Source organism: Hemibagrus wyckioides, linkage group LG05, assembly GCF_019097595.1.
Source record: "Hemibagrus wyckioides isolate EC202008001 linkage group LG05, SWU_Hwy_1.0, whole genome shotgun sequence".
NCBI classification, from domain to species: Eukaryota; Metazoa; Chordata; class Actinopteri; order Siluriformes; family Bagridae; genus Hemibagrus; species Hemibagrus wyckioides.
This window is the reverse complement of record NC_080714.1, coordinates 17,479,823-17,503,128: the sequence shown is the minus strand read 5'-3', so window position 1 is coordinate 17,503,128 and position 23,306 is coordinate 17,479,823. Positions and strand designations below refer to the sequence as shown.

General features: G+C 38.1%; 1 protein-coding gene across 1 annotated transcript; it reads right to left on the bottom strand.

Annotated features, from left to right (window-relative positions):
* Window positions 1-515: 515 nt before the first annotated feature.
* On the bottom strand, window positions 516-22,372 carry slc6a17 (solute carrier family 6 member 17). The gene is made up of 12 exons (XM_058389238.1): window positions 22,056-22,372; window positions 18,646-19,019; window positions 15,410-15,567; window positions 14,398-14,524; window positions 11,885-12,066; window positions 11,309-11,419; window positions 10,605-10,846; window positions 10,253-10,445; window positions 8,716-8,908; window positions 7,436-7,595; window positions 7,071-7,233; window positions 516-6,364 (listed from the first exon to the last, which is right to left on the bottom strand). Exons 2-12 carry the CDS (start codon window positions 18,932-18,934, stop codon window positions 5,996-5,998), a joined length of 2,187 nt encoding a protein of 728 aa, XP_058245221.1. The 5' UTR covers window positions 18,935-19,019; window positions 22,056-22,372; the 3' UTR covers window positions 516-5,995.
* Between the last annotated feature and the right edge of the window lie 934 nt (window positions 22,373-23,306).

Genomic DNA, 23,306 nt, shown 5'->3' with positions numbered 1-23,306 from the left:
AACATATTTTCTTCACTTTTTAACCCTCCACCTCCCTCTTCAACCCCAGACTGCTGATGAATTTGATATTTGCCTTAAACAAAGGATTAGCAATCAACCTTTCACTCTGACCCCATTACTTCTCCTTTCTTTTTAAAACTCTTTACCATGATGTATACAGTCATCTTCTGTGTGGGTACATGTTTTCTGAAGGAGAAAGCATTAGGTCACAATGTTCTGCTGAATAGGCCTGTTGGGGTGAGCAAGGAGGAACTCAGAGACAAAGTTTGACTCTGAGTAGCATCTATAAGGGTAATAAAAGTGAGAATGTTTCAAGAAGGTCATATGAGCTTCATTTGTGAGGTGGACTGTACTAACAATAAAAAATGTTTAATCCCTTTTAGACGTGAATCACTGTCTAACAGTGTTAATTTCATGCTGTCTCCTCATTGGCTGTGGCTCCTGCCAGTGGTGTAATTCTTTCATTTAATAAATCCTTTCACTATAACTTTTTAAAAAGAAAATGAGCACAGACCTGAGAATAAACTCTTTATTGATGATTTTTGTGATATACCATATACAGTAGTCATATAGCTCATTTTCTTCCCAAGTGTATCAGAAATACTGTACAATATCAATGACACTGACATCATAAGAGTCCTTGGTACAGCTAAGAGTGTGGCTAGCATATTATTGTTCTTTTCACCCTAATAAACAGGGTGTGGGGTGGTGTCATATCAAGTGAAAACATCCTAATGTACTGCATTATGGCAATTTTTCATCTCGTGAAAGAGCTACACCATCAACAACACAGGCAGTGCTGGTCACAACAACCCCCACAACTGTGCTATTACCTCAAACTTCTCTCCCACCGTCTATCTATGGTCCACATTTGCTGAAGTACCTGCAGAAATATTGCTTTTTGCACCTAAAACTAGTACAGCACAAACATAGAGACTTTACATCATTTTCAAGATAAAAACAAAAACAACTCATGAAAAGGCATGATTGTGTTTTTCTGTAAATAATTTCAAAAATAATATTGCGTTACTTAACATGATCAGAATACATTTACATTCACAATAAATATCCTTACTGATAAAACACACACTTCCAGAGTGTGTATCCATATTTATATTTGTTCTCCTCTTTTATATTTCAACACATAAATTGTGCTGGTTTAGCTAGATGCTTAGAAATATTATTTTTTAAAATTTTCAATAAAAATGAGAGTAAACTAAGAAGTGCAAGAGGTTCTTTCGTTTTCACAAAATGGCAGCAGCAAATGATAATATTGAATAGAGCACACCGAATCGAGTGCAGAATGTCCAAACGACATTAAATCATATGTTAACATCAATAACTAAACAAACATTACCAATGAAACCTTTTAAAGTGAACGAACGCTCTACGTAACACAGAGAAGTCCAGAGAACACATAATAGCATGGTCCTGAGCCTGTTTCACAGGAAAGAACCAGTGAAAGTAATGCTACTCACATCATCAATTAAAAAAAATACAATCAAACAAACAAAGCACACTCTGCCTTTTTCAACACACATATCGACACATCAGACACATCCATTACACAATACATACACATGTAGAGACATGTACAAAATAGATATTCTAAGTTTACAATGTACATCATAGATACTCAATAATACATGAATACAACTTGTTTGTATAGTCATACAGTATATACTCCTCACAGTCATTTAACAAAATGTACACTGATATTTACAGTAATTATATTGAGAATCACAATTTACAAACATATACATAATAATAGCTTGCTCACAAATACCATGGCCTCCAGCACCACTGAAATAAAAATGCCTTCTAAGAAAATAAGTTAGCTACAATAGGACTTGCCTGTCCTACTGGTGGGATTGAATGGTGAGTTGTAATTACTTTGATAGTTTCAGGAAAATTCCAACTGAATAAATATACAGCTGTTTTTTTGTGTGTGCAGTTCTAGATTGTCCTAAAAATTGTAACCCTGACTGAAAAGCTGTTTTGTACATTATATAATGTGCCACTGGAAAAATGTGTACTAGTGCCATTTATATAAATCATATAAATAATGTGCTTGGTACATATGAGAATGTGGCTTTTCTTTACAGCCTTTTGAGTCTGTGTGTGAGTGTGTGTGTGATTTGCAGTCTTTGTCCTAGCTGTTTGTGCAGCTCTCATTTGTCACAGAATTGCAAATATTTGATGACAAATTTGATGGAAATATAAATAGGGAGCTGTAATGCTTGGTCCATCCTTATTAATCAGCTATGCTACTGTGTGTTTTTAAGCCTTCCCCTTGTCAGGTTCTTCCTAGAAGATGCAAGTTTGGGGTCTCATCTATAGGAGAAATAAAGTACACTGGTCTCATACAAGCCAGCAAAATGTGCAAAAACAAACTAAAGATCAGGAGGGTGTTACAGGAATGATCATAGGCACTGTCATGCAGCTGTACTTAGCAGGGTCAGGAAAAATGGGGATGACATTTCTGAGATGCTGTGGAGGTGAAAAAGGAGACAGTGGCTCAGAGGCAGAGAGACACGCCTTCAAATGGTCTTTCATCAGTATATGAGGACACGTTGTGGTAACAATGTGCTATTACACACGGAACGTGAACAACAATATCGCTGGACCTAACTGAACAAATCCTTCTTCCTTGGATTATTGTCAGTATTCAGCCAAGGAAATGTTTAAAATGTCTAGCATTATCAAGTAATCTGTACAGCAGAGACAAACTTGAATCATACTGAAATTTGGATAATTTCAGGAGTGGACTAAGTAAAGGAATCTAGTGAATTACATGTTATTAATTTTTTTCTCTCACTTAGGAACTTGGGGACCATGGAAGTCCTCTGCTTGTTTGTTCTCTGTTGAGGGTCGAGGGTTTGTTGCCAGGGGATCCATAAGACTTGTGTAGGAACAGCATGTTCATGCTGGGAATTGTGGGCCTTCCACCCTCCACCTCACCCGATGAGAATTCGTTAGCATGCTGTCTGGGACATGGGCTCCCTGGGGAAACACCACAGTGAAGCATGCTGCTCAGGTCTATTTTTACACCACGAGTCATCATGGCAGTTGCAGGAGGAGCAAACACAGAGCTGCCAAGTAATCAAATGCTCTGCTGCATTATTTGCCAAGATGCAGAACTGGTGTATTGTGTCAAGTGTAGATGTGCTTAGGGGAAAGCGTAAAGACCAGCAGACTATGACCTTTCCAAGGAAGTTGATGTCTACCATATACATCCAATCTGTCATATATTCAGTTCATGAATACATTAAACAATATAAAAAAAACAAAAACAATTTTCAACATCTAGAACGCTTTTTTTTTTCAAAAGCCAATCCAACACTCTTTGTCTATTTGTGAGGTGTTCATATGTAGACCTGTGCAGGCTGCTTAGGCAGTAACCTTTAAAATACAGTGCAAGTTGTGTAAAATGATTGCTATACTACATCATTTTGGCATACATAACATCTATAGACTTTAAACCAGTTAACCATTTGCAGAAGCGGAAACTATTCTTATGGACCTTGAATAATTACATCCATTACATCTTTTCATAAAGGGCTAAGCAATAAAACTACAGAAACTCCATGAATGTCATTGTAAAAAATAAAGCTAATAACTGTCTGTTTGTGCTAGAAATTCTATCCGTAAAAAGTGACAGTCTGAATACCTAAGCTAATTAGACTGACTGGTGTACAGTTTCCCAAAGTTTAGTCAAAATCTTGTTAACTGGTAGAAGGAGAGCGCAAGAGAGAGAGAAAGAGAATATGAGGCTCACTCTACCATTTAACATTGACCCTTGTGCTGCAGTTCTTACTGGAAACTGAGCACTGGTCATTAACAGAACAGGTACACAAACCTATCGAAGTTTACTCAAGACCATTATTAGTGTTAATATTTTTCTATTAAATGCAGTTTTTTTCATCATCTGCTATTTTGATACTAATATAAGATCTTGTATGCTATAGACCTTGTATGTACATAAACTGCTGTGCTTGATGATGCTTTAATATTATTGCAACCCAACACGTTAAATGTGCTTCTTATTTATTTTTTTTGTGCTGATCATTCATTGCACATCTGGCAGTCATCTGATTACTAAAACTAGTTGTACCTAAATCTGGCAAAAGTGTGGCAAAATATTTTACAGCCACAAAGGCATGCTGTTGTTGATACTGTGTGTGTTTGCGTGTGTGTGTGTGTGAAAGATACTGCAATAAAATAAGATGCATTGTAGGGGTTTTGGTGTATATAGTGCCCCCGAGTGGAAACATTTGGTCAGTACTGCATGAGATTGTGGTAGTTTGTGTTGGGTCTAGTGATCTATGGACATAAACACTTACACAGGACAAGAGTTGCAGTAAATACTATGGATAACATCAACATTATGTATACAGTACATTTCTCTCTGTTGTACTACTCAGCCAGGTTTTATGTGCTTTCCTCAGTCAAAAGAAACTTCTAAATGAAACTGTTCCTCACAAAACACTGCACAAATGGACCATTAAGACTTTAGCTGCATCCCAAATGATGTACTATACACTATGCACTTACACTATGCACTATGTACTCTACTGAATTTTAGTAGGGTAGTATGTCTCAATCTCAAATGGAACACTAATGTATTTTAGTATAAGCTCTTGTCTAGTCGACGTAATGCTATGCTGCTAACAGAAAACGGCGAATTAGCAGAATACAGAATTTCTAAATTGTTCACCAATAAATCACGCAACATGGGCTAATTTAAAACACATTTGTAAGACGTCTTGTCCACTGGTGTGTCAGCCAAACTGATTTTTTCTCATCCAGTGTCAGCACCTGGTAGCCCTGCCCCTTTTCTACTGTGTAAACTAGAGCTGCGAGCAATTAGTGCATGAAATGTCCAACATTCCCTTTTTTTCTGTTGAAAAAGTGCATCATCTGAGTATTGCTTTTGTTGCAATTTTCAGTCTGAGCACACCAGTCCACACTACTTATACTACAAACTGCCATGGAATAGTGTATCAATATGAGATTTGGGATGTACCTTTTGTATTGAAGTAAAATTAGCCTGAAAACCAGTATCTGGAAATAAATAAAAAAGCATCTGATCAAATCTGATCTGAACCATTAAAATGGGAAGAAAAGCACAGTCTACCCTGTTCCGCATACATGACTTCACAGATGTCCACAATTGGCTAGTTTTGCTGTGATTGTCAGGGGACAGAGAGGTTTTTTAAATATATTATATGAATGTGCTTAAAGTAGACAGACAGTTTCTTCACATTATCAAAAGCAATATTATTTCCAGTCTGTTCTGAGAGTCTTGGGGTTTTCAGAGCAAGCCATTTGCAACTATTGGTGGAAAGAAGTTTTAAATCAGTTTCCAGTATCCATTATTCAGAATTGTGATATTTATATTGTATTGGGAAAAAATGGGATCAGTGGATCTCACTCCTTAGCAGATTTCACACCTCAACATAGGCATGAACAAGAGTTCCAACAGAAAGAAACATACTGAATAGCCTGTGTGCTTTATCCCTCACCATACGCTTTACAGGACCCAAAGTTTCTTGTTATGGAGGGTTTAGTGTACGGCTTAAATCTTTTTAAAAATGAATCTACATTCCTGCTTCTATAATTCTACAGTACATGTAAAATTTAGTAGGGCATTTTAAGTGTTATGTGGATGATTCAGTGTTTTCTGTCAACCACCTAATCTGTAGAAATGCCTTTGGTCCAAATGTGTAGGTAGGAAAGAGAAGGTACTAACTGCAACTCACCATCTGCTAATTAGGGCTAGATATGGAGAAGGTCCTTCTGTGGCTCTTTTCTTTCTTTCTTTTTTTTCAGTCCCCCATTATTCATTGATCACCCCCCACACACACTCACACACATCATCCCTCTCTCCCTGTATGGCTTCAATTAAATTATGATAAATGCTGTAACTTCTTACACCCTTTTCCTTCTTCTTTATCAGTCTTTGGTGGGTGGTGCTTTCGGAGCAGGGAGCAGCTCAGGACTCAGATTTAGGTGGCTTGGGGTTGGTCTGGTAGCCGCTGCCATAACCGCTGATGGATGTGGAGTTGGTGATAAGCTCGACAGGCGACGTGCTGCCCGGGCCGAGGTACGCCCGGTGGCTGGGCATGGGAGAGGGTGTCTCGCTGGTGTTTTTACCCAGAATAAAACGTGTCTCATCCTCCAGGTTGGAGGTGTCCTTCGTCAGACTCTTGCGGTAGGAGACAGACAGTTTGTTGGAGCCATCAGGAATCCAGTTAAAGTGGCGTGCGATGAAGACCAGTGGCAGAGGAAGCATGGCAACGATGATGAGCGCAAAACACATGGCCAGAGCCCACGGAGGGTAGCTCTGGAAGCGCTCTACTGCCTAGAAAAAGAAGACAAAATGAAGAGTCTGAGGTAATGCTGATCAGCTCTTTCAGGATTTTGCAGAGTTTTTTTCTTTTTTTTGCTGCAGTTTACAGAAATCTACTTGAACTGGGGAAATTGCTGGCACAGGATTCTAAAGTACTCCTAGTGAAGACATAAATGTAATTGCTTTCTGTGCTCTATCTCAAAATTGTGAAATCCTGGAGAGACTGGCCGATACCCAGGTGATGCCATGTGATGATGTCCCACAAATGTTTTTAAATGCAGAATAAGTCTTTGAAATAATTAACATAATGAAATACTTGTATCTCTGCTGCAGTCTTAAATGTAATTTAATGTCTTCAATTTGAAATTGTAATTCAATTAAAATGTTCAAAACATGGCTTTCATGGTTGTCCATGTATCTTCTGTAGCACTTATCCTACACAAGGGTTACAGGGAATCTAGAGCCATTCCCAGGGGACACTCTGGACAAGATGCCACCCCCTTACAAATTACAGAGCACAATCGCACACAATTTAGGGATGTCATGCAAACTCTGAGCACATAGGGTAGAGATGGGAATCAAACCCCCAACCTTGGAGGTGCGAGGAAAACACACTAACAACTACACCAATGTGAATAATCATCATACCGTGAATTTTTCATCTGGTTCCACCTCATGAGTGACATGAATAAATATTTTAACCCTGAGTTTTACTTACCTCATCCTGAACCCATGCATTGTATCCAGGTGGACTGATGGTCATCTCAATAACGCTAGCAGTAATAAGAACAATGAGGCAGGCTGGAGACACATACTTCCACAGATAAAAGTAGAATCTGTATGGTTTGAAACCCAGCATATCTTCTAGGTCCTGCACAAACCTAGACCAAATAAATTTTGCATAAACATTGAGATGATATTATAGCACACATTTTGTGTTGCATTCTTCTGTGTTGTTTCTGGGCAAATTCACAGGAATTTCATCCAGTTTTAAAATAACTTTAAAAGGTCAGCCTACTTATGAACAGAAACAAAAGCACAAGCTAACCAGACAGATTGCACTGCTAAAAATAAACAGTGTACCTTTTGGTGCCATAAATCCAGGCCACAGATATATTTTCCAAGATGACAACAATTGTGAGAGGAAGACCAGCAGAGTAGTCATCGAACATGGTGACGAAATAATTTCCAGACCGTTGGACGAATAACAGGCCGCAAAAAAAAGCAATGATACAGCAAACCACTGAGGAGAAATAAGGGTCAAAGGTTATCCAGTGTCTCCAAAAAGAAATAAGACCCTGTCTCACAGTGTAATCCCATACAACAAATGCACATTGCACCAGATTATAGTCGAATCTAGAAATGCATCTGCTCCAGTTCCACATAGCACAGCCAGCACAAGGTCGTTTTGAACAATGGCCCAATAATGGAACTGATTCGTTTTAAAGATTTAGAGTTGTGCTAAATAAGCAATGAACACTATTACCTTCTGGCACTACGATGATGCAGGGCTGAAGGTTTTTGTAAAAGAGTTATGGTTCATTAAACAAAATCATGAATATTTTTGCCACAGCTTTTTGCGCGAAAATAATTTTCGCCATTTTCACCATAAAACCACATATTTAAAATAAAAGCTTATAAAGAGGAATTATGCTTGCAGTACAGTATTTAAGCGTAGACCACTTGCAATGTTCACTGCTGTGGTTCTTAGCTGAACACTCTGCAGATTGGTAGTGATGTGTATAAGCTTGGAATCAGTAAAGCTCTTTATGACCAAACATTCTGATCATGTTTCTTGATATCTTTATTGGTAGCTTGGAAAGCAACTGGGTTTTTGTCTACAGCCACCATAGACCTTCTCCTAATGTCTGAACACATACTGGGTAAATAACAGACATTCCATTATTGGCAGAGTCATAATGCTACAGCTGCACTCTCAGATCCTTTACAAATACCCCTTTTGTGGCATATTTCTGACATGCAGCTGCACCTTCAGCTACAGTAGGAGTAAAGTGGATACATCATAACTGGACATGAGAGTATGGGTCAGACAGTGATGCACTGTGCTCTGCATATAAACGTATCAGCAAATATGAACATAACATACTGAACAAAATTATATCATTTGTGAATGATGAAAAACGATTCAATTTGCCAAAATAATTATCGTAACCAGCTTTCTCAAACATTGCACAAGTCTGCATCATGGATATAAAGGTCAGAACTATTTTATTAGACCCAAAACTGTCAGGACTATTACCTCCAGGAACTAGATAAGTCATCCACATGCAAGCAGCCAATTAATATCATTGACACTCTAGCATTACGTGTGTACATGAATGTGTGTGTGTGGCAGTTCTCACCAGTCAGGATCTCTTTGCGGATTTTGAAGGTGTCAAGGATGGGAGTAGTGATGCCAGTCATGGTGCCAATCATGCTTCCCAGACCCAGGTTGATCAGCATGAAAAAGAACATCACTGACCAAAATGGAGATGCTGGGAAGTGTGTCATGGCCTCCGTAAAAGCAATGAAGGCCAAACCAGTGCCTTGAACAGCCTGCAGGTGAAATGAGACAGAGATAAATTAGGCAGAGACCAAAATAGTCCAAAATAAGTAAGGAATAAAATGCAATGGGGTATAGAAGAATATGGTAGTGGGATGTCATTTCCACCAAAAAGTTGATTGCTGATATCAGCCATAACATTAAAACCACTGACAGGTAAAGTGAATGCTATGGCACTTGTCAAGGGGGGATATATTAGGCAGCAAGTGAACATTCAGTGCTCAGTGTTGATGTGCTGGAAGCAAGAAAAATGCCATGTGTGAGAATCTGAGTGACTTTGACAAGAGCATTTGAGTGACATTGTGATAGCTAGGCAACTGGGTCAGAGCATCTCCAAAATGTCAGGTCTTGTGGGGTGTTTCCAGGACATTGAAGCAATAGAAGTAGATGGTGGGGTCTGATGAATCATATTTTTTTTTCACACTAAGGGAAGAAAGCAAGATAACAGAGGCAGAGAGATGCTCTGTGCAATGTTCTTCTCAGAAACATTGTTCTGCTACCTAAACTTTGTTGCAGACCCAATACATCCTGGAAGTGGCTTCTTTCAGCAGAATAATGCTCCCTGCCACGCTGCAGAAATTGTTCAGGAATGATTTTAGGAACAAAACAAAAGGTTTAAGGTGTTGAATTGACCGCGAAATTCCACAGATTTCAATCCAATCATGCATCTATGGCATGTCTACAACAATCAATTCTGATTCATACAGGCCCCACCTTGCAACCTGAAGGATTTTTAGTGTCTGCTGCTAATTTCTTAGAGCCAGATACCAAAGCAACTTGAGAGGTCTTGTGGAATCCATGCTTTGATGGGTCAGAGCAGTTTTGGGAGCCTACACAGTATTAGACAGGTGGTTTTAATGTTATGGCATGGCTGATCTCTCTCTCTCTCTCTCTCTCTCTCTCTCTCTATATATATATATATATATATATATATATATAGTACATAGTCATTCCTTCACCAGCTGTCTGTCCTGAACACTTTTCCGTGCGAGTCCTTCCAAAAATGCTATATAACCATTGCCTCACAAAAAACAAATAATAATAATCAATAATAACACGTTTTCAAATCAGTTTCTGCGTTGTGTTTGCCATACAAGTTGTTATTATGCATCAATATCAACCTTTTGATTGAAACGGACAGTTGTTGCCGAAAATTAATTAACACTCTCTGACCAGTCAGCAGTGTTGTGTTATAAAGAATATTAAATAGTTTCAAAATTTCATCACTGGATTAAAACCTGAACTGAGCCAGTGGTGAAGTAAAAGTGCAGTGCTAATTAGACATAGACATTATAAACAAAACCAAACAGCATTAGATTAGTGGATTTTAGACTGACTTTATTGAGTTCATTCTCCAGTAGACACTGCTCTAGGCCCAGCTGAGCAAAACTGTCCTCCTTCACAATTTTAATCACTTCATACATCTCAGCATAGTCTGATGAGGTGAGGTGGGAGAAGTTAACATGAGGAGGGATCAGATCATGACTCAACACATTGGAGTTCAAGTAGCCCAAAATCTTCTCAGCATTCCTAGAACGAGAACACATTAGATGATATCTGAGAGCAATCTTGCACACTAATCACTTCATCAACCGTTGGCACTCATCATTAAATCATGTCTCATAAATTTATTCATTGCATTCAGATTTTATACTATTAATAGCAAATTCAGTAAAAGTGCACACTCACTCCACCACACATTTTTCGTTTAAGATGTTGGCCTTGAAACCAAGTACAGCAAACACCACGAGCGTGGCCAGGATGGAGGTGAGGAAGTTGATGAAAGATACCAGGACAGCATCAAAATGGCAGTTGTTGTCTCTCTTGTTGTAGCTGGAGAAAGCAATGACTCCACCGAAACCCAGACCCAAAGCGAAGAAGACCTGTGTTGCAGCCTCGCGCCATACCTGTGGCTCCAGCATGATCTCCAGCTGCAGGAATATGAATTCAGTGGAAAGTTCATCCATTTCTGCTCAATTATTGAAACAGAGCTTGTGCATGATCAAGAACACTTGACAATTCTCTTTTCTTAGACATGCAATGATTTATTATTTGAAAATTAGTTTCCTGTATCTATTTATATGCACCTACTTAATAACTCACTTAGTCCCATGGTTCCTTTCGGTCATGCATGAGTAATGAGTAATAAATTTTAGCTCTATAAATATGCATGACTTTATCCTGACTTCACCACCAGGGGGAGACAGCGGTCAGAGTGGCGTGCTAAGATGAAGATAGAAGATTAACCCTTGAAATTGGTTTCTGTTCATAGGTTCTGACACTTAAACTAGTTGTAGACCATGTGTTGCTTATACATGTGGAAAAAATTGCTGTCTTTTAAATAACTGTGTGTATATGCATGTGTGTGTGTGTGTGTGTATATGTCTTCTTACCTTTGGTGTGAACATGTGGGCAATGCCATCTACAGCCCCCTTAAGAAACAATCCACGTACCAGGAAGCAGAAGAGCACCACATATGGGAACAATGAGCTGAAGTACATCACCTAAGGAATTCCCCATAATGCACAGGGAACAGAAAAAAGAGTTTTCAAATACATGAAGACCATGTACATGATCTGATAAATTAGTAAAATCTTTACCAGTTTACAGAAAGAAAGCATGATTTATGTTTCCTTTCTGGCATTTATTCAGACGCCCTTATCCAGAGCAATTTACACTCATCTCATTTTTTATACATCTGAGCATACAACAGCCTTGCTCAGGGGCCCAACAGTGGCAGGTTGGTGGACCCAGGATTCAAACTCACAACCAGTCACGTCCAGTCCAGGTCTAACACCTTAAACACCAAGCTACCACATCCAAGATGTGATCATATAATCAATAAGGTGTATACGGTATATGTGATCAATCATCAAATGTATAGACGCTTACCATCTTTAACTGTCGAAAAGTATATACAAATATAACAATGTATAGCATTGAACTTTTTGTATTGAGCGCATATTCACCTTTCCAGAGGACTGGATACCCTTGATGACGGCCATGCAGACAATGACCCACGCACCTAGCAGGGACAGAGTCATCTTCCAGTTCAGCCCTCCACTGTCCGCAATAGTGCTGGTTATGTTTAGTGTCTCGCGATACCAAAAGTATGTGGTGGCGGAGCTTTTCTCACACTCTGGCTCTACAACTGCTCAGGCAGAAAAGCAAGAAGGCAAGATTCAATCTGTGATGCATCACTGTATACAGTGTTAGTGAGCAGTTATCTCATTCAACACAGCTAAAGTGTGTGTCTAGGATGTCACTGTGGCCATAATATTTTCACCCGACATATAACGTTTTTGAAAACAACAAAGAAAAAATTCCAAAACAGAGAAATATTTCACCAAATTACAATTATTTATTTTATTTTATTTTTTAAAAAATTATAATTAGGCTATCTTCCTGCAAACGTTGGTAGCTAATTATAAATTCTTCACACAGTAAATATCACAATTTAGTCAAGTTTTTGGACACTAGCATGCTTCAGAGAATCAGGTATTGAATTAAAAAAAAAGTTACTTATTCATTAATAAAGTTAGTTATTCTTGACATTTTCTGCCTTTTCACTTTACTACACATTGCATTGCTACGTCTTTATTCTGAGATACATGCAAAAGAGGAATAATTGTTTTTTAACATTTCTGTCATTTCAGATTTCTGAAAATATCATATCATACATATGACATGCATGATCATTCAAATCAGGAACATATTTTTGATTAAAACACCATAGAAGAAAAAAAAATCAAAATAAAAAAGTACTATGCTTAGTGTGTATAAATATTGCATGGAGTATTCCTGTTTACACGAATACAACATATCCTGGAGATTTCAAAATAAATGTTTTAAGGTTATTAAGTACAGAACATTAAGACGTTGGTAAATCTATGTTTCATGTGTGATTGGAAACTGGCAGTCACTGCAGGTTTTTCTGTGTTCTCTAGCATAATCCACTCACCAATCTGCCCAACCAATAAACTAGCACTGGCATGCTGAGAGATATTAAAAGCAACAGATGGATCTGCTAAAATAGCTTTTAAAGCCTTAATGATGTTTCTGTACAGTATTATATATCAAACATTTATTTCTTCACTCCAAGGAATCTATATGATTATGTAAATGTTCAAACATTGTCAGTTTCTTATATTTTTTAATAACATGCATTATATTCTTTTTTTCTTACTTGTGAACTTCTTAGGAGTAAGATTTCTCTTTTAAAACATATAATTCAAAACTACAGGTTTTAATACTTTGAAGAACCCCAAATACAAATACAATTAAACATTTTTAAAATACAGATTTTATGTAAATTAGAACAAAGCTGAAGCATCTGAGAATCCCAATAAAAAGCAGCTAGTTTCACCAGGGATATAGTGACGTTAAACATACAGAGCTAACATTCTAGCTATTTAGGCTATTTTAAATGTAGCTTACTGGCAAAGTTAGCTGCTTAATTGAATGTAGCTATTTTAGTAGAACAATAAAACCTTTAGAAGCACTTAAGTCATTACAGTTCATATCATCCATTTTGCCTCCACTTAACTCTACTCCACGTGTCTTCACTTGACTTCACAGACATGGGTGTAAGAGGTGACTGTGATTAGCAAAATGCTGAGTTTGATCACACTGAAAACATCTACTTTTCCCTGGGAGTCCCAGGGGCTTCATCTTCATCCTAATTTCCATAAAATACTGTATGTGTTATGTATGACTGTTAAATAAAATACTGATGTTAATGTATTTATGGTTCAACAAAGAAAAGGCTTTACCAGATTAAAGCACAACTTTATGAAAGACCTAGTCAGAGCCCAGAACTAAATCCAATCAAAAATCTGTGGAATGATTTGAAGAGATCTGTGTACAGGTGATCCCCTCTAAGATCTTGAGTATTTTTTTTTAAACAAAGAAGAGAGTAATAAAATTGCAGTTGCTAGATGTTTACCCAGTTAGACTATAAGAATTATGCATTATAAGCAAAAGGTGCTTTAACAGAGTACTGGGATATGCACCTCAGTTAACAAAGCATTTCTATTTGATTTTTACTTAAATGAAATGATCTGACACTTTTGATCTTGATTTCATTTTTCATAAAAACCTGCTATTTTAACAGAGGTGTGTAGACCTTTTTTAATATCCAATATATATATATATGTGGCGAGACAAATGATAATGATTTATTTTGCATTTTTGGGGGTCACAAAACTGTTTCAGAACAAGTGTTCTTGCACTTAAAGAAAGTCAGGATTCCTTCTGGAAAAAAAAATATCAAATCAATTCTAATTAATGTTGCACTTTTAAGGTTTTCATTTGACTTGACCTCAGTAAGTCAAATATAAAAAAAAATCAATAATATATTACTCTTGTCAGCTTCCAATCCCAGTACAAGCTGGAGAGCAGAACTATATACAACAGTTTAGTGCTATACCTGGAAACAGTAAGCCATTAAAGAGCTTTTCTTTCAATATCGCAGGACACTCACTGGCTTGGCTTCCATTCCTTCGGATAGGACATTCAGCCCAGGGCAGAGGGAACTGGAAAGACTGGAAGAAGTAGAATATGCTCCAGCCAATGATCACATTGTAGTACAGACCCACAAAGCCACACACCTTCAGACAGAGAATAAAAAACAAAAAGGAAATGACTATTTTCTAGATTTGTCGCCATTTTTGAAATAGAATTTTTAAACAGAATTGAAGATTTGTACATTTTTATTGTAGAAGTCTTTAGGCCCGGTGTACAAAATGGCTTCTGGCTACAGAACAGGTCTACAGCCAGGGGAGCTGGTGAATTATTAAAGCACATTTTCTCTCTGGCATAGGCAACTCTCTTGCTTTGTGGCTATTAATAGATGTTCTCCTCACAGCAGACCCACTTCTATGATTTTCAGGCCAGCTTTACTTGTCTTAAATACTGAGGTGTCCCTCAAATTGGCAGCTCATTGTAAACAAGATGGCTATGATACAAGATCAGTTCATGAACAGATCACAGAAGATGAAGCAGCTACGACTGCTTTTGGAAACAATAAAGACTTCTTTCAGTGGTGCACTCAGACTGGTTTTTGTCACTATTTGGATTATGCAAAGTATACCCAGAAACAGGGAAGATTTTGTCCAGCTGATTCTGTTTCATCTTCAATTTCAGCTAGGCAGATGGTGGATCAGGGCTGTGTGACTCATCAAAAATGTATGGTTCCATCCCTTTATTTAGCTAACTATGTCAAATCCTGGTTTATAATAAAGCAGTCAGTGTACTGAAGGTATTTTACTGTCCAGCTAGAACAGTTGCTGTACATTAGTCACTCTGTGTGAACTGATGGATTATGTGGTATATGATAATATAATTAATACACCAGAGTTGCAAGTATGCCCAGCCACAGCTATTCTTCTGGTCGTGAACAACCTTAAAAAATCTATTTAGACTAGCAAATGAAAGTTGAGAATTTTTCTAGCAAACCAATCAGCCATCAGCCTGTGTTAGTCTCTATTTCTCACCATTAGGCTGGACACACCAATGCCACCCAGTCGAGGGTAAACATAGTTCCAAACTCCAATGCTTCCCCTGCGGATCCTCTGACCCACTGCCAATTCGAGGAAGAAAAGTGGGATGCCAATGAGGATGAGGAGGATGAAGTAGGGGACAAGGTAGGCACCTGAAAACAAGATAACACCATGGAGCGATAACCTTACAAGAACTGCATTTAATGAATGAGTAGAGATATTGTATTGTACACAACAGTATTACTAACAGTTTAATCACATAGTGTGTATCTATCGAACTGCATACAAACAATATGATTCAAAACTGTCACAGGAGCACTGACAGAAATGCTTTCAAGAAAATCAGTTAAAAAAAGTTTGTATAGCTCATGAGCTGGTGAAAAATTGATATTTACCCACAAATGTCAACCCACAAATGTCAACTTCGATAGGATTCAAATCATTTAACTGGAGATGACTTACTACAATTCTCTTTTTTTTTTATATTATTTTGCATTCATGACTGTCCTGTCAAGTTTATACCCTATAAAAGGAGGAATGAGTTAATATGTGCCTATGGTGGGCAACATGCTGCATTACTTGACGATTTAAGAGGCACCTTTTCACTATGTCGTTGTCATTTTATAGAGTTTGTTGAACATCACTAAATGTTAATGAGCTGTGCTGTGGACAAACTTGGCAATTTATGGCATTAATCACATAGATAATAAGCATTATTATAGGGCAGTGGTTGCTCAAGTGGTTAAGGCTCTGGGTTGTTAATTGGCGGATTGGGGCTTAAGTCCCAGCACTGCCTAGCTGCCACTGTTGGGCCCTTGAGCAAGGCCCTTAACCCTCACTGCTCCAGTGGTGCTGCATCATGGCTGACCCTGTGCTCTGACCCCAACCTCGATGTTGTGAAGAACTGCACTGTGCTGTAAGGTATATGTGAATAATAAAAGCTTCTATTCATTGCTATTCACTGAGTTTAAGGAGTTAAGATTGGTCCACTGCAGCACTACACACTTCTAAATGGCCTTTCCACTGGCCCTTTCATAAATCACAGATATAAATCTAAAAAAAAAAACATGAATACATCTGTAGAGTACTTTTTCCCTGCATTGTAGCTTGCTAAAATCATTAAAATCACATAAGAATAGCTGAAAGCCCAGTAAGCATGAGTGAGCAGATAGAGGCTGATGCGACACAATGAAACAGCAAATCATTCAGAGGCTTGACGTCACGCAGCTCCATGGTGACGGAGATTTGAGCTGGAGATGACCAACAACACCTTGATCCTGCTTTTTTGCAAGTCTCTGAAGTCTTACAGAGAGCACTCTCAAAATAACTGCATAGTAGACAGGGACTAATGCAAGGTTATAACAGCAATCAGACTCTTTGATGAGCAAATAAAAAACATTCTGCTCGCTATCATTTGGATTGTGAAGCTTGTTTGCTCTTAGGTGGCACACCCCCGCTCTTTTTAGCCTTTTTGTCCATGGGTTATTTATTCTGCTTGATAATGAAAGGAAAATTGCAGGCCTTGCATATATCTGTAGGGACAGCCAGAAGGGTACAGTGTATAAAAGGATAGAGAGTGAGAGAGAGATAGGATAAAGGAAATAAGGCCCGGTGGGACATCAGGAAGGAAAAGGCAACTCCTTGACAACTAGACAAGCCACGACATGCCAGATTTCATTGTTTTACCTATAGGCACACCAACAATAAAATATAGAGCTGTATCTATGCCTTAAAATATATTGTCTTGATCGTAAATATAATAATTTGAGATTCAAGTAAAAATCTAAAAAAAAAAAACCCAATTAAATTGTTTTGGACATTTTCATAAAAGCAAACAGAACTAGTGTCAATACTGAAAACACAACCACGATCTCTACACCTGTACATGCAGTTGAAAACAAAACCCCAATTCCTTTTAAAGAATAATGATGGCTTCTGTACACAAAGACAAACTGGGAATCTGTTTTTTTTGCAACATTTCTCTCAGGTCATGGATATTCAAAGTCTACTCAACAATGCCACAATAACATGACAAATACTTTTCTGTGCTAATGCTATTTTTCTGCATAAAGCGTAGAATATACAGCCTCAGCAGAGAGAGGAATAGCTGATAGAAACATACTGGGTAAGGTAAGATTATATATCGTGTCCTCTGTGGCATTGACTAGACCGTTTATAAAGTGCCCCTGCCTTTGGTTGCCATAAATAACTAAGCTAAATCGCAAGTTCAATACATTTGGAACACAATGACTGCACACTTCAAGCCTACAAAACTGAAGAAGTATTCTATAAAGCGTTATGTAAAGATTAATCTAGCAGCAGGATGGGCTGTAATGGAATATAATTAGCAGTGTTACACAATACACAATACAAAACTGAAGTGTCTCCTGCATTCAAAATACACTTACTGTTCGGATAATCTTTTTAGAATTATTCTCTACTAATTAAAAAAAAGAAAGAAAAGTTTTTAAATGAAACACTACCAATGCCTGTTTAATGACTTTTTTTATATTCACATCCTCAGTTCCTCATTTATGTACTGAACTAGAGAGCAGTGGTAAGTGGCAAAGGTTCAAATACATACCCAGGACAGACTTTGGCTCTTCTGTTTAGCGAAAATACAAACATTATTTTTTACAATTGTCTATCAGTTATAAAAACTATCAAATATAATTAGAACTGAGACTTTAATGTAAAGATTAATTAATTCATATATTCACCATCCAAAAGAATAACAGAAATAAAACTGCCAAAGACAGCCATAATAATAACCAACAGTGTCTATAGTGAGCTTGAAGAATAACCATAAAGCACTGTTCAACAACCTGCAACAATCTGTTCAATCTTGTATTTCACTTTAAGTATCAAATAAATGTTGGAGAATTTTTGACAAGACATTAAGTAAAACCATGAAGACTTCATTCTACAACATTTCAAGTCTAACAATATGCACTCAATAACGTTTGAATTTGTACTATATAATTGTAGAAGAGTAATGAAGTACAAACTCTCAATCTAGTTTCACCCAGAAAATGAAGTTTGCTTCTGAGTGTGGTTTCTTTCAGAATTTCTTCCTCATGTTATCTTATGAGCTTTTCCTTGCCATTGTTGCTTCTGGTATTTAAATCTACACCTGTAAAGCTGTTTTGTGACCATATTTATTTCTAAAAGTGCTAGAAAGACATCCACACTGAAGTCAAGCAACCCAAATAATTCCACCAACTCCTTACCTCCTCCATTCTTCTGGCACAAGTACGGAAAGCGCCAGACATTGCCCAGCCCTACTGAGAAGCCCACCTGGGCCAGAATGTACTCCAACTTGCTGTTCCACGCTGGCCGGCCATCCTCCAGGTCTGGAGAGATGTCAGGCTTTGGTGCTGCAACTCCTCCAGTCATGTTCATGCTCATCTGGCTACTCTTATAGTCCATAGGGGCCTCCAGGGCCAGCAGGTCAGCCACAGACTCTGTGACATGCTCATTGCTGTGCTCACGCTGTGTCACTTTACTGCTCTTAGGCATGGCTGAACTGGATTAAGTCAGAAAGATGAGTGTGACAAGATGGCTGGTAGGCTAGTCACCTCTCTTAAGAGATAGGAGTTCTGTGCTGTGGGGGATCAGAGAAGAGAATTAGACATGATTGGAACAAGGATAAGCCAGTACAATTTTCCTAACATTCTGAAAAAAGTGGAACAAATATTTAAAAAGATATGAAAACAATGTGACAATCATGAAACATTATGTGCTTGGCCCAATCTCTAATAAAAATGACATTTCTTTTGTTAAAAAGCAAAGTTTTTGTCTCTGTTACACTACTAAAATGTCATTTGTGCCCACCACACATTTATCACTACTTTCCTACAAAATTCTGTCTTGAAAGAGGAGAAGATTCATCTAAAATGTTTAGAAATAAGGTCGTGGTGGCAAAAATAAGCTTGTGTTAAACTTTGTGGAGGTTTTTTTTTTAAATAACAAATCCTTTAATTCCAGTGAGTTACAATTAATAGCTTTGTATTAAGGCCATTCTCTGAACAGCCAGTCATTCTGCACTCAAATACAAACCTATGTTTTAAAATATAATTAAAAAACATAAATTCATTTTCCCTACATCAAATGACAATGATCAGGAGAATATGGCTAGTCTCACACAAGCAGGCTTTATATCTAATAGACAAACGGCCATGTTTGATCAATAGAGGGCAAAAATTGCGAGGAATGTCTGTGTTGCTAGGCAATGCCCACTGAGTGTGCTTCACATCCTCACCATGCAAATACCATTCCAGCAGCACTCGATTCTGTCTCAAGCACAGAATCTGAAGTACCAATGTACATGCCGCATTATGTAAATGTAAGTGTAGATATGTACACTTGCACACCATATTGAACATATAATACAATATTAGTTAATGATCTGCTCTACAGTCCTCAGGGATCAGACAGCTTTGGCAACCATTTTGCTTTTTTTAGGCTATTTCTTTCTAAGCCAAAAGGAAATGTGTCACAATGAGATTAGATCAACATACTGCAGATCGCTCAATGGATTTTGATATTCTCTTCAACATGTGACTTTCCTGCCAGGAATTTACTAAGATCTCTAGTGAAGTACAATTTAGTAACACGCCTTGGCAACTGAACAAAGAATAGCAGCATTTTGAATTGCAGACAGCCATTCATAAGTCATTTTCATTGCATTTGTTTAGTGGAGGATACTATTTTTATGTTTATTATATCGATAGTGCACTCCAAATGCACAGTCATCTTTACTTCATAACTGGCATGCATTAGAAACGAAGGTGCCGAGAAATAGAGCAGGTTAAGCAGACCTGTCTGACCTGCCCAGACTACTAAAACAATACATTGATTATGTCCACTAAGCTGCCAACCGAAACTTTCTTCCGCTTCAGAAAACATACGTAGCACTTAGCGTCACTGTAGACGTCAGCCCTGCTGCTGGGATTCAGACTCATGGTCTCAGAGGTGACCATATAGGTGGCCTTGTTAGTACTGAGCTGAATGTCAGCTAATAAACGTTCACAAATCAGCTCTTTCGTTTTCCACGTCTGAGCACACTATGGCAAGACATGACCATTAGTTTAAAACATATGGTAAATTGTTTCATGTTTTATAACAGAGATAAAATAAAATGCATTATTAAATACAATATATAGGATAGGTTGACAGGTTCTGATCTTTTTATTGACATTTAAACTGTAAAAATAGCCTAACTCTGGCTTAACTTGCATAGCCAGTGGCCAAAGATCCAAATGCTGTTACACATTACATCCCAGTTGCCAGCTGTAATAGGAAATGCTCCAGTCTGCCTCAGTGCGTTGCTAGGCAGTAAGGCTCGACAAAATTCTCACTTCCATGCTTCATGTGATCCTCTGTTTTCTTTCTCAACCATCCATCTGTCTGCATTCTGACAAACTGAACACAAACCAGACAACAATATCCTGGATCAAGACAATTTAAAGCTCTTATTGACTTGGTGATGATTTTGGGCAATGTTCATGTCTACATCAGTTGCATGTTATGAGGTAATTCTTCTAACTGAGCCCTAAGAACACACTACATACTAACTGCACACTACACACTAACATGTGCAATGTTAAGATGGATGTTATGAAGAACCTTGCAGCATGAGAGAAAATCTTTAATAGATGACAACAGTGCCTACTGGTACACTTACCAGACAATGAAAGATTGATTAAATACTTGTACACTAATCTGATTAAAAGGATTTATTTGCCTTTGGGCACACTTAGCTATTTTTCTCGCAGGGTAACACAATATTGCAGCAGGTATTATGGCCTCCTCACAGGTCCAGGGTTGCTAGGTCAATCTGAAGTTCATCTCACTATCTGTGTGGAATTTCGTAGGTTCTTGCCCATGTACATGTGGGTTTCCTCTAGGTTCTCTGGTTTCCACCAATTTCCCCAAAACATGCTGTTAGACTACACAAAATTGCCCTTTTGTGTAAATGTGTGTGCATAATGCCCTTGCACCTAGTGTTCTCTAGAAAGGCTCTGAATCTACTACAACCTTGACCATTATAAAGCAGTTAGTGAAGATGATTAAAGGTATGAACATATTCTAGCATCCGTTCAACCCAACAGCACATGGGCAATACTACTTTGCATGTGATCATGCATAATGCTCTTATTAAAACTAAAACTGGGACACTGAGCTCTTTTGTGGTGATAGACAAAAAATGTCAAACATCCACTGCGCAACAAGCTTGTGTCTTATGACCCATTAAGACAAGCAAATAGGCGAGCATACAGGCGTGGAAACATGAACACGTGCTGCGCATAAACAGTCACGTCAATAGGAGACAGCGGGCGCAGAGCATCCTCAAGGTCAAACAAATGTGTCACGTTTCCTCTCAAACATCGACGCATCACATACGCAAGACCGGTCAGGATAATCTCTCCATTAATCATTTTTATTGACACGCCAACACATGGGCACGACACAGGATACAATCCCATGCACAGAGCTGAAAATCTCTTCTTCGAGTCGTTTTCCTCCAAAAACAAATCATGTCAGAATACCTTGCCAGGTAGATGTCATCATTTTACTCTTTCTTTGCAGTCAATGTCTACAGTGCGTTAGGTAAAATAGTGGAGATCGACTTGCTTACCTTTTCGGACGTCAAAATGCGCGATAGCGAAGCGTCAGTATATAAATCAGAGCGTGCATGTATAGTTGTCACGTTTTCTCTCCGAGACGCTCGACGTTTCAGCAAGAACCAGTGCGCAGCGCGAGCCTTGCGCAAAGCTCCACTGAAGCTGATACAGCTTCGCTATCAACCCAAAATAGTAACTTCAGCATCACACACGATCCAGCCCCGACGGTCACAAGAGGCGGGAGGTGTCGTCCAACCAACTCGCTGATTTGTGTTCTGAAAAAATATAAAACGCAGAGCCGCCAGCTCTTTTTTATCGCGATTGGAGGAGAGCAAATTAGCCTACTATAAGTGCGCGTGAGTCACCAACGCGCTCGTGCGTCAGCGCCGCGTAAACCAGGCAGCGCGGGAACCGGCTGATGAAATACTAACAGTGGATGATGCCAAGCTTCTTGTTTCTGTCTTTATATCTATAAAGATATCTAATACACAGTTTAGCATTTCTTTTTTTTCATTTGAACTTAACGAAAAGTACATGGTTTAGTCGTTTACCAAACTTCATAGACTCACAAATAAACATAAAATATAATTTTGATGGGAAAGAAAACTTTCATTGTGCAGGCCTTGGTGTTATAAAGTGCTCTTCTGGGTTTTTGTCACATGTAGTTATGTGAATAATATTTGCCAAACATGTGAAACAAGTACATTTCATAATTTTTTGTCCTGCAAATTGCACATTGCACATGAACAGTATGTGTTCAAATACATCAAAAACAATATATCAAAAAAAAAAAAAAATCACTGAGAGAAAATCACATCTGAAAAATAAAAGCCACTTCTCCTACATGTGAAAAATTAAAATCTGAAAAGAAATCATTCTTTCATTCATTCATTCATTGAATGCAAGGTACAAAAGTACTTTGAAGTCTCTATCAAATAATACATTAACACTGGTTCAGTAGGTCACAGATTTGTTTTTTATGTACATGCAACATACAACAATACATAAAACAAACAGGAAAAAATAAGAGAAATTTGTTTCAGGAAGAGGTAAATCTTCACCCGTCATTTGAAGACAGTCGGTGACTCGGCTGTACGGACATCTAGGGAAAGTTCATTCCACTACCTCAGTGCCAGAACGGAGAAGAGTCTAGATGTATACCTACCTCTTACCCTGAGAGATGGTGGGATTAGTCGAGCAGTGCTAGTGGATCTGAGGGAGTAATAAAGGAGTTTGAGGAGTAATAAAAGCTCTGAGGTAAGATG

Bases quoted from the DNA above. Each gene is read 5' to 3' on its own strand.
- slc6a17 (XM_058389238.1), bottom strand. From the start codon at position 18,934: ATGCCTAAGAGCAGTAAAGTGACACAGCGTGAGCACAGCAATGAGCAT. The intron at 8,909-10,252 runs GTCAGTCTAAAA...TTTCACCTGCAG, and splicing joins TGGAGAATGAACTCAATAAA to GCTGTTCAAGGCACTGGTTT. The intron at 6,365-7,070 runs GTAAGTAAAACT...TTCTTTTTCTAG, and splicing joins ATGCATGGGTTCAGGATGAG to GCAGTAGAGCGCTTCCAGAG.